The following is a 10,671-nucleotide window of genomic DNA, read 5'->3' as shown; positions in this document are numbered from 1 at the left end:
ATTAACCAATTATAAAGAAAGTATTATAGCCGAAGAAAAAGGAAATCTTTCTTCTGGGAAAATTAAATTTAACATCAATATACAACTTAGATTATCATTAAAAGATAAAGATTTGGATAATTCAATAGTTATCCAATACAAACTAGATAGAACAGATTTCATGGAAAAAGGAAATCACCCTTTTTCTATAACCTATCAGATTAACTACGCATTAACAAATAGTCATCACAGTTTAAACTTTAGAAACAAAGATATTATAGAAATAGATGACTTATTTAAACCAATAATTTATTTAAAAAGATCACTAACAGCAATAGAACCAGGACGAAAATCGTTGTTACGACTTAACCCAAGATTAAGTATACAAGAATCACCATCTCTATTATTCAACACTGAACAATCAGAAGAAAACCAGGAAGATTACTCTAAATTACGAAAAACAATATCACAAATCAACAATCTTACAAAATGAATTTCAACGAAGACTTTATCAAAAAATTATCCCTATTAAATCTTGAAAGTTTACCATGTCTAGATCATCTTGAACAATTATTAGTTGAAACTATAGAAAGTATATTTAAAGAACGAACTTATGGAACAATCGAACCGAATGAACTTAATGAAGAAAATAGAAGAATAAAAATGATCAGTTCAATATTTAACGCAGTAAGAGAAATTAAAAGAGACATTATCGAAAACCATAACGATTAGAATGTAAAAAATATATAAGAAAAATATTGAATTATTAAACAAACCAATACAATATTTCGAAATAGAAAATAATGTAAGAGATATGCAACGAATAATAGAAAAAAAACAAATTAATAATATAATTACAGAATTAAATAAATTAATTACAATAAAAAAAATAAAAGAAATAAAAGTTGAATACTTCAAAAAACGTCCATCGAAAGATAATTATAACGGACATGACTTCCATTTTTAGAAGAAACATTAAATCGAATAAGAAAAATACTAAGTTTTTTCGAAAACGAATTAAAGTCTTCTGAATAAAATAATAATAAAAAAATAATTATTATATTCAAGGATAAAATTGAAATTATCAAAAATTTTAAGATTATAAAATAAAAATGACTTTTAAAATCATTTTTTAAATCCCTTTTGAATGGGCGTAGGGACGTGAGGAGCACGCGCTGGACTCCAAATAACAAACCTGAAAAATCACGCCACGACGGCTTCTTCTTATCTGCAAAAACCAAATCAATTCATCTTTCTCTCTCCTCTGATTAAAGACTGCTCGTCGTCCCCTCTCTCGGATAAGAATCCGCCATGAAAATAAAGAACAAAGGTAAAGTTTATCCATCTCCTCCTTCGAGCTCTCTCAATGGAGATGGCTTTCTCTCTGTCTTGAAGCTTCTTCCCGCCGCGATCCTTGTTCTCGCTTCGGCTCTCTCAGCCGACGACCGTGAAGTCCTCGCTTACTTGATCACTAGGTCCCTCAAAACCACCACCGCCGTCTCCGCCGTCGGAAAGTTCAGGAGCCCCTCCTCGTCGTCTTCCTCCACGGCTCATGACTCTAAGAAGAAGAGGAATAAATCTGGGAAAAAAGGTGAAACCCATCAACCACCGGAGTTCGATTGTGAGTGTTTCGATTGTTACACCAGCTACTGGTTCCGATGGGATTCATCGCCGAATCGCGAGCTCATCCACCAAGCCATCGAGGCCTTCGAAGATCATCTGATTAGAGGCGAAGCCTCTGCTTCCGCTTCTTCCCAGAAATCCAAGAGAAACAGCGGCAGGGGCAAGAAGAAAGAGAAATCCGGTCGTCGGGGAGGAGACAAGCCCAAACCCGCCGAGCCGTTGATCCAAACCGACGAATCTGCCGCCGATGACTCCGCCGTTTCCGATCAAATCCCCCTCCTGTCCCCTGCGGGCTCGCCGGGCAGATTGACCGACGAGGGAGGTCCTAACGTAGCGGAGAGAAAAAAGGAGGAGGTAGCCGGGGAGAGACCGGAGAGTTCGCCGGTGATTGTACGGACGCCGGCGGGAACTGAACGGAAGGGTTTGGCGAGGAAGGTGTTGCCGGACGTGTTAGGTTTATTCAATTCGCGTTTTTGGAGCCTCTGGAATCCGAACGCGTAAGATATCATCGGAACTAATGCTCCTTTTGCTTTTTTTTTTTATAAAAAAAATATTTTTCCATTTTGGAACCCAACTTCGTTGGGAAAAAAAAGGTGAATGCATTTACCTTTGTTTTTTTTCCTTTTTCTTATATAAATATTAAGAATTAAGGTAATGGTTATATTGTGTATTATAATATTCTATAGGTTGAAATGCAGCGCATTATCAATCCCCCAATCCCTTTTTATCTTTTTAAAAAGACGAAATTTTGACGGGTTCCTTTATTGTTTCCATATTCCGTTCAACTTTCCATGAAAATTGTAAATCTTCCCGGAAAATTTGCATGAAAAAGGATATTCCGTTCAGTCTCCTTCTCCTTTGGTTGGTGATACCACTTTAGTAAGTGTAGTTTTTATTGTCGATTTTATTTCATTTTTTTTTTATAGATTTTGCTTAGGAACAACGTTTATGGATTAGGTAGAGACGATTTGAAAATGGAGGACCAACAAATCATGAAAATTACCTTGATAGGAAACATTCTCAGGGATAAATTTAGAACCATCCCACTCTGCTTTTGACATTATTTTATCAGAAAATTCTGGCACACATGTACCTGGACAGCCGCCACACCCTGAGCAATACTGCTACGCTAAACCAATTTATGGAACCAAATTCTACGGACAGAACCCGCCAGATTACTTCAGAAAATCCTTTGCCGGCATTGAAGCAACACAAGTTGATGAAGAAGATCATGAAGATGAAGAGTCAGCAGTAGTTTCTGAGATCTTCCATGGCTTTCTTGCAATTGGCACCCTTGGCTCAGACCCTAATGTCAGTACCCCATCAACACCGACATTCACCATCTCCTTAGAGAATGAGACTGGAAAGGAAACAGAGGTAACAGAAAGAGAACTGAAACTCCTTAATGATAATTTGGAGAAGATTCTTGGAGCTGAAGTCAAAGAAGAGATATGTGATGCCTCTTCGGGGAGAAACAGTCATGTCAGTGCTGGCAGAAGCAGCCAAGGAAGTACCATCACTCTAACTGGGAAGACTTTGGAGATTCCGGAGACCAACCGCAGTGGAAGTAATGTCTGTCCTCTCCAGGGATATCTCTTTGGATCAGCAATTGAAATGTCGGAAACAACAACAGCAAAGAAGGAACATAGGACATCTCTGAGAGAGCTGTTTCAAAAGACTAAAATAACGGATGAGTACAGTGGAGGAAGGTGTGAGAGAGATGAAAAACGAACAGAGAAGGATGCACATAAATCAGCAGTCAATATGATGAAAAAGATGCTGAAGAAAAAAGTTCCACAAGTATCCAGAAGCTCCACAGCAGCATATGCTCGAGAAGCAAATTCATCCTCGGCGGAAACAAAACTTAACAAGGTACACCTAATAAACTCTAAAACGATATCCTCAGTTCCATTCTTCATAAGGCTGTGACAGATAATTAACTTTGACAGTAACAGTATAACATTTGAGGTAAGATATGAAGCTAATTATTGATGAAAGCAAGATACTGACAACGGCTAGTTATATGAGTTTTGATCAACATGACAAGAAATCTCTGGCCTCTAAGCTTCGGCAGTGAATGTACAAGGATATCGGTTTGCTTTCAGGAAGAAGGAAAGAAGGTAACCGTAAGAAAACAAACGAGTTAGTTTTCATAGAAAAAAACAGAAGTCTAGCCAAGATTAAATCAGATTCAAGTTGCAACTATTCCTGAGAGTGCCATCACATTGTAAGCAAACAATCCTTATTATGGAATGGTAGTACCTTTGATGCATTCAAGTCATTCCATTTCCGGACACTATGTATATAACCTGCATGATTAACACACCATGGTAAACTGAACATGAACATCTTCAACAAGGAAGAGACGGTAATTGGACTATTCTATCGACTATTTCAGTAAAAACTCACCACAGAGGGCAGCTAAAATCAGACAACAATTTTCAGAATTTATTGACGATGCATGTGATAAATTCTTTTACAAATCTATATTCGATTTGAGCCGTTGGTGGTAACGGGAAAATGTTTTGCATCTCATGCTACGCTATTTAGGATCTTTCTACAAACTTTTAGCGAACAAAATATCCAACTTGCTATAGGCCACGAGTACAGTGTACTAGTGGCAAACAGCAGTACATGACAATTGAAATGTCGAAACAAAGCCATAGACATTGAGGTGATTAGGCGTCTCTCATGAGCGACCGTACCCAAATTGATCTTAGACCATTGGTTACCTATACCTTTCATAGACGCGATGCATAAGAATCAAAAGGATGATCATTAAAAGCTGTAAACAATGCAGGATCATATCATAGAAATTCCTAACCCGTTTGACAAAACCATGGGGATGCACCTATGCAATGTTCACTTCTTACATCAAGAAATGAGGACCCACTGGCAAGCAATCACATGAGTTGATCTTGATAACCACAATCTTGTAATTATCTCTGTGTTTCTCTCAAGCCATCTTACTTTTGGCTACTAGAGACTTGGAAGAGCTGCTTATATTCCTGAAAAAAAGAGCTCGGTTTACTCACAGAGGCGCTTTACTCAAAAACCTTTTTGTTTCAACAGAGCAAGTTCCAAAGTAGCAAAGCAGGAGATATATCATGAAGGTAATTACCAAAATCCATTATACTGAGTAATAATGATCTTCCATGCTGTTGTTAACTCCTAAAACTCTCTGATGCAGTTACTGGGCTGGATGCACCGGAAGTTCAGACAGAATAGCAATGAATCACTCAAGGATTTTGTCATTGGTTAGTGCTCCTCTGCCATGGTTTTGCATATGAAAGTGTAAAAGTAGAGATATGGACCCCCAATGTTACATTTGGAATTGATTAGGATGACGTAGAAAATCTGAAAATGGGGAAATAACGTTCATGAAGGCCTGCATAGCACCATGTTGTACATGCTACTCGTAGACTTGTGTTGAACACATGCTGCTAGATATGTACAGAGGCTTCCTTTTCAAATCATGTATTGCATGTCAACACACTTAATACCCTAGTGAAAACCACAGTTAATATAATATACGCATGAAAATTACCTTGATAGGAAACATTCTCAGGGATAAATTTAGAACCATCCCACTCTGCTTTTGACATTATTTTATCAGAAAATTCTGGCACACATGTACCTGGACAGCCGCCACACCCTGAGCAATACTGCTACGCTAAACCAATTTATGGAACCAAATTCTACGGACAGAACCCGCCAGATTACTTCAGAAAATCCTTTGCCGGCATTGAAGCAACACAAGTTGATGAAGAAGATCATGAAGATGAAGAGTCAGCAGTAGTTTCTGAGATCTTCCATGGCTTTCTTGCAATTGGCACCCTTGGCTCAGACCCTAATGTCAGTACCCCATCAACACCGACATTCACCATCTCCTTAGAGAATGAGACTGGAAAGGAAACAGAGGTAACAGAAAGAGAACTGAAACTCCTTAATGATAATTTGGAGAAGATTCTTGGAGCTGAAGTCAAAGAAGAGATATGTGATGCCTCTTCGGGGAGAAACAGTCATGTCAGTGCTGGCAGAAGCAGCCAAGGAAGTACCATCACTCTAACTGGGAAGACTTTGGAGATTCCGGAGACCAACCGCAGTGGAAGTAATGTCTGTCCTCTCCAGGGATATCTCTTTGGATCAGCAATTGAAATGTCGGAAACAACAACAGCAAAGAAGGAACATAGGACATCTCTGAGAGAGCTGTTTCAAAAGACTAAAATAACGGATGAGTACAGTGGAGGAAGGTGTGAGAGAGATGAAAAACGAACAGAGAAGGATGCACATAAATCAGCAGTCAATATGATGAAAAAGATGCTGAAGAAAAAAGTTCCACAAGTATCCAGAAGCTCCACAGCAGCATATGCTCGAGAAGCAAATTCATCCTCGGCGGAAACAAAACTTAACAAGGTACACCTAATAAACTCTAAAACGATATCCTCAGTTCCATTCTTCATAAGGCTGTGACAGATAATTAACTTTGACAGTAACAGTATAACATTTGAGGTAAGATATGAAGCTAATTATTGATGAAAGCAAGATACTGACAACGGCTAGTTATATGAGTTTTGATCAACATGACAAGAAATCTCTGGCCTCTAAGCTTCGGCAGTGAATGTACAAGGATATCGGTTTGCTTTCAGGAAGAAGGAAAGAAGGTAACCGTAAGAAAACAAACGAGTTAGTTTTCATAGAAAAAAACAGAAGTCTAGCCAAGATTAAATCAGATTCAAGTTGCAACTATTCCTGAGAGTGCCATCACATTGTAAGCAAACAATCCTTATTATGGAATGGTAGTACCTTTGATGCATTCAAGTCATTCCATTTCCGGACACTATGTATATAACCTGCATGATTAACACACCATGGTAAACTGAACATGAACATCTTCAACAAGGAAGAGACGGTAATTGGACTATTCTATCGACTATTTCAGTAAAAACTCACCACAGAGGGCAGCTAAAATCAGACAACAATTTTCAGAATTTATTGACGATGCATGTGATAAATTCTTTTACAAATCTATATTCGATTTGAGCCGTTGGTGGTAACGGGAAAATGTTTTGCATCTCATGCTACGCTATTTAGGATCTTTCTACAAACTTTTAGCGAACAAAATATCCAACTTGCTATAGGCCACGAGTACAGTGTACTAGTGGCAAACAGCAGTACATGACAATTGAAATGTCGAAACAAAGCCATAGACATTGAGGTGATTAGGCGTCTCTCATGAGCGACCGTACCCAAATTGATCTTAGACCATTGGTTACCTATACCTTTCATAGACGCGATGCATAAGAATCAAAAGGATGATCATTAAAAGCTGTAAACAATGCAGGATCATATCATAGAAATTCCTAACCCGTTTGACAAAACCATGGGGATGCACCTATGCAATGTTCACTTCTTACATCAAGAAATGAGGACCCACTGGCAAGCAATCACATGAGTTGATCTTGATAACCACAATCTTGTAATTATCTCTGTGTTTCTCTCAAGCCATCTTACTTTTGGCTACTAGAGACTTGGAAGAGCTGCTTATATTCCTGAAAAAAAGAGCTCGGTTTACTCACAGAGGCGCTTTACTCAAAAACCTTTTTGTTTCAACAGAGCAAGTTCCAAAGTAGCAAAGCAGGAGATATATCATGAAGGTAATTACCAAAATCCATTATACTGAGTAATAATGATCTTCCATGCTGTTGTTAACTCCTAAAACTCTCTGATGCAGTTACTGGGCTGGATGCACCGGAAGTTCAGACAGAATAGCAATGAATCACTCAAGGATTTTGTCATTGGTTAGTGCTCCTCTGCCATGGTTTTGCATATGAAAGTGTAAAAGTAGAGATATGGACCCCCAATGTTACATTTGGAATTGATTAGGATGACGTAGAAAATCTGAAAATGGGGAAATAACGTTCATGAAGGCCTGCATAGCACCATGTTGTACATGCTACTCGTAGACTTGTGTTGAACACATGCTGCTAGATATGTACAGAGGCTTCCTTTTCAAATCATGTATTGCATGTCAACACACTTAATACCCTAGTGAAAACCACAGTTAATATAATATACGCATGAAAATTACCTTGATAGGAAACATTCTCAGGGATAAATTTAGAACCATCCCACTCTGCTTTTGACATTATTTTATCAGAAAATTCTGGCACACATGTACCTGGACAGCCGCCACACCCTGAGCAATACTGCTACGCTAAACCAATTTATGGAACCAAATTCTACGGACAGAACCCGCCAGATTACTTCAGAAAATCCTTTGCCGGCATTGAAGCAACACAAGTTGATGAAGAAGATCATGAAGATGAAGAGTCAGCAGTAGTTTCTGAGATCTTCCATGGCTTTCTTGCAATTGGCACCCTTGGCTCAGACCCTAATGTCAGTACCCCATCAACACCGACATTCACCATCTCCTTAGAGAATGAGACTGGAAAGGAAACAGAGGTAACAGAAAGAGAACTGAAACTCCTTAATGATAATTTGGAGAAGATTCTTGGAGCTGAAGTCAAAGAAGAGATATGTGATGCCTCTTCGGGGAGAAACAGTCATGTCAGTGCTGGCAGAAGCAGCCAAGGAAGTACCATCACTCTAACTGGGAAGACTTTGGAGATTCCGGAGACCAACCGCAGTGGAAGTAATGTCTGTCCTCTCCAGGGATATCTCTTTGGATCAGCAATTGAAATGTCGGAAACAACAACAGCAAAGAAGGAACATAGGACATCTCTGAGAGAGCTGTTTCAAAAGACTAAAATAACGGATGAGTACAGTGGAGGAAGGTGTGAGAGAGATGAAAAACGAACAGAGAAGGATGCACATAAATCAGCAGTCAATATGATGAAAAAGATGCTGAAGAAAAAAGTTCCACAAGTATCCAGAAGCTCCACAGCAGCATATGCTCGAGAAGCAAATTCATCCTCGGCGGAAACAAAACTTAACAAGGTACACCTAATAAACTCTAAAACGATATCCTCAGTTCCATTCTTCATAAGGCTGTGACAGATAATTAACTTTGACAGTAACAGTATAACATTTGAGGTAAGATATGAAGCTAATTATTGATGAAAGCAAGATACTGACAACGGCTAGTTATATGAGTTTTGATCAACATGACAAGAAATCTCTGGCCTCTAAGCTTCGGCAGTGAATGTACAAGGATATCGGTTTGCTTCAAAGCCGTATTTTGATACTTTTAGTTGCATGTGGCATGTTTTTCATGTTTCCGTACATGGCATGTAGATCCTACACATATTTCACAGAAAAGTGCATCCTGAAAGTTCAACAGCAAGTAAAATGCCCATGAAACTCCCCAAAGACAAAAAGAAGCACAGGAGCATCTCTTCTGATGGTGCAAGCAATGATGAAGGCTGGACTTTCCCGAAAAGTGACACTATGGCACTTGCTCAGGGTGCCATTCCTGATGACAAGGGGACAAGAAACTGCTACAAGAGCCAGTTCAATACTCAGTTCACTTTAAAAAGTGACTCAAACGGGAACAGGGAGTTCTGGATCAAATCAGATGCAGACTGTAAGTTAAAAAAAGAAGAAGCCACATTCTCTATCATAAAACCCATGCCATCTAACACCACAGTTGTATATACTCAATCTTTGACTGTTGCTGCAGATTTGGTATTGGAGCTCTAAGTCAAACGCTCGGCTGCTGGATGGTTATTGGTTATCAGTGGTCAGTCTCAAGTATGAGGCACTACCCTATCATCAAATCTACTTATTAATGTTTACCCTTGTCCATATATGAACCATATGGTGTGCATGTCTAAGAGAATCCGAGACCGAGAATAAGAAATTATCGTGTGTGTGTGTGTGTTCTGTCGTGTATTTCCAACCCCCATGTTGATTATTGTGGTGTATGCTCATTGCTCAATGTTTCTTGCCCCCAGAATCAAACCATAAACCAAATTTCATTTGCCAGGCAGAGAAATCGTCAGCGTATTATCGAAAAGGGTGGAATAGAAATAATGGTAATGTATGGTGAAGATACAGACAAAAGGGAACAGACAAAAGATGGAAGCCGCCATATCTCGTCGGCTGTAAGATCCGAATGGCATCAGGACAGATATAAAGATCAAGACGTTAAAAGACACAACAACTCTAACCATTGTCCTAATGTGAAACAGCGAGCTGCAAGATAGCAACATCGACCAGACAAGAGTTATCGCCATTGTCGAAAACACATAAAAAAGTCTAGGCATCGTGATAACATCATCATACATACCCAATATAGATTTGGATTCCCACCTCGAGCAATACCGCTCTCGGAGGAGTAAAATCACGGAATCAGAGACACAGAAATGCAAAACCACAAAAAAGAAGATATTAGCAGGAAAAAAAAACCATTTTCTCCAATTTGCAGAATGCGACGAAAGGAAGATACCGGAAGACGTTAAGTCACTCGTTTTCTCGGCAACCAAACAGGAAATCCACCCGTTGGGGAGGGGTAGCAATAACATTACAAAAAAAAAAAGTAATTAGAATGCTAGAGTTTCCGTCGGGAATTTTACTCAAATCACCCACTTGGGTCGCACCTATTTCACGTATACACCAGAAAAAACATAACACTTTCTTTTTTGTTGAAAAGACGAAATTACCCTTAATGAATACGCGATTTTTATCCGTTCGAAAACAACTTCGTAATTAATTCTAAATATAATTACAATTGATTCTAAAAAAGGTGGCAAAAAAATCATATGTTTTATTTTAGTTGTATATCAGTTATATGTTAGTCGTAATAAGGTCGCAAAAAATAAAACGAAAAGGGTATTTCGGACTTTTCCAACCAAAAAATGGGTTAAAATTGATTTTATTTTTTTCGGTGGTGTACACTGAAATTGTTGTGAGCCAAGTGGGTTATTTGAGTAATATTCCCGTTTCCGGATTCTTGCCTGAACTGAGAGATTCAAGATCCCGGTCTCCGTCGTCTTCGATGCTCAATCCCTCCAGAAAAAAAAAATCTAATGCTCCCCGTAATGAAATCCAAAGGCAGTCTTTTTTTGTTAACGGTTTTTTTTTAAATTATTATTTTGTGAAAAAATA

At 38.7% G+C, this 10,671-nt stretch overlaps 4 protein-coding genes and 2 long non-coding RNA genes across 9 annotated transcripts; 4 read left to right on the top strand and 2 right to left on the bottom strand.

Moving 5' to 3' along the window:
- Positions 1-1,151: 1,151 nt before the first annotated feature.
- LOC104816117 lies at positions 1,152-2,447 on the top strand. Its single transcript, XM_010544789.2, has one exon. The coding sequence runs from the start codon at positions 1,291-1,293 to the stop codon at positions 2,101-2,103; it is 813 nt and encodes a 270-aa protein (XP_010543091.1). The 5' UTR covers positions 1,152-1,290; the 3' UTR covers positions 2,104-2,447.
- On the top strand, positions 2,394-3,531 carry LOC104816121 (protein LAZY 1-like). Its single transcript, XM_010544793.1, has 2 exons — positions 2,394-2,402; positions 2,704-3,531. The coding sequence occupies exons 1-2, from the start codon at positions 2,394-2,396 to the stop codon at positions 3,529-3,531; spliced, it is 837 nt and encodes a 278-aa protein (XP_010543095.1).
- Positions 3,532-3,703: 172 nt separating this feature from the next.
- LOC104816115 lies at positions 3,704-5,242 on the bottom strand. 2 transcript variants are annotated; one of them, XR_772234.1, is made up of 4 exons: positions 5,150-5,242; positions 4,724-4,959; positions 4,476-4,610; positions 3,704-3,911 (listed from the first exon to the last, which is right to left on the bottom strand). It is a non-coding gene; the product is annotated as an uncharacterized LOC104816115 (long non-coding RNA). The 2 variants fall into 2 exon arrangements; XR_002024353.1 differs by having other exon boundaries at positions 4,724-5,225.
- Positions 4,618-6,094, top strand: LOC104816116 (protein LAZY 1-like). The gene is made up of 3 exons (XM_010544788.2): positions 4,618-4,715; positions 4,793-4,859; positions 5,219-6,094. The coding sequence occupies exons 1-3, from the start codon at positions 4,710-4,712 to the stop codon at positions 6,073-6,075; spliced, it is 930 nt and encodes a 309-aa protein (XP_010543090.1). The 5' UTR covers positions 4,618-4,709; the 3' UTR covers positions 6,076-6,094.
- A 153-nt stretch (positions 6,095-6,247) lies between these two features.
- On the bottom strand, positions 6,248-7,857 carry LOC104816113. 3 transcript variants are annotated; one of them, XR_772232.2, is made up of 4 exons: positions 7,694-7,857; positions 7,268-7,503; positions 7,020-7,154; positions 6,248-6,455 (listed from the first exon to the last, which is right to left on the bottom strand). It is a non-coding gene; the product is annotated as an uncharacterized LOC104816113 (long non-coding RNA). The 3 variants fall into 3 exon arrangements; XR_002024352.1 differs by having other exon boundaries at positions 6,971-7,154; positions 7,268-7,857; XR_002024351.1 differs by having other exon boundaries at positions 7,268-7,857.
- LOC104816114 (protein LAZY 1-like) lies at positions 7,162-9,514 on the top strand. Its single transcript, XM_010544786.1, has 5 exons — positions 7,162-7,259; positions 7,337-7,403; positions 7,763-8,562; positions 8,860-9,148; positions 9,245-9,514. Exons 1-5 carry the CDS (start codon positions 7,254-7,256, stop codon positions 9,262-9,264), a joined length of 1,182 nt encoding a protein of 393 aa, XP_010543088.1. The 5' UTR covers positions 7,162-7,253; the 3' UTR covers positions 9,265-9,514.
- Positions 9,515-10,671: the final 1,157 nt, after the last annotated feature.

Source organism: Tarenaya hassleriana, unplaced genomic scaffold (assembly GCF_000463585.1).
Source record: "Tarenaya hassleriana unplaced genomic scaffold, ASM46358v1 Cleome241, whole genome shotgun sequence".
NCBI classification, from domain to species: domain Eukaryota; kingdom Viridiplantae; phylum Streptophyta; class Magnoliopsida; order Brassicales; family Cleomaceae; genus Tarenaya; species Tarenaya hassleriana.
Note: the sequence above shows the minus strand (reverse complement) of the source record. Positions and strands in the feature narration are given on the sequence as shown.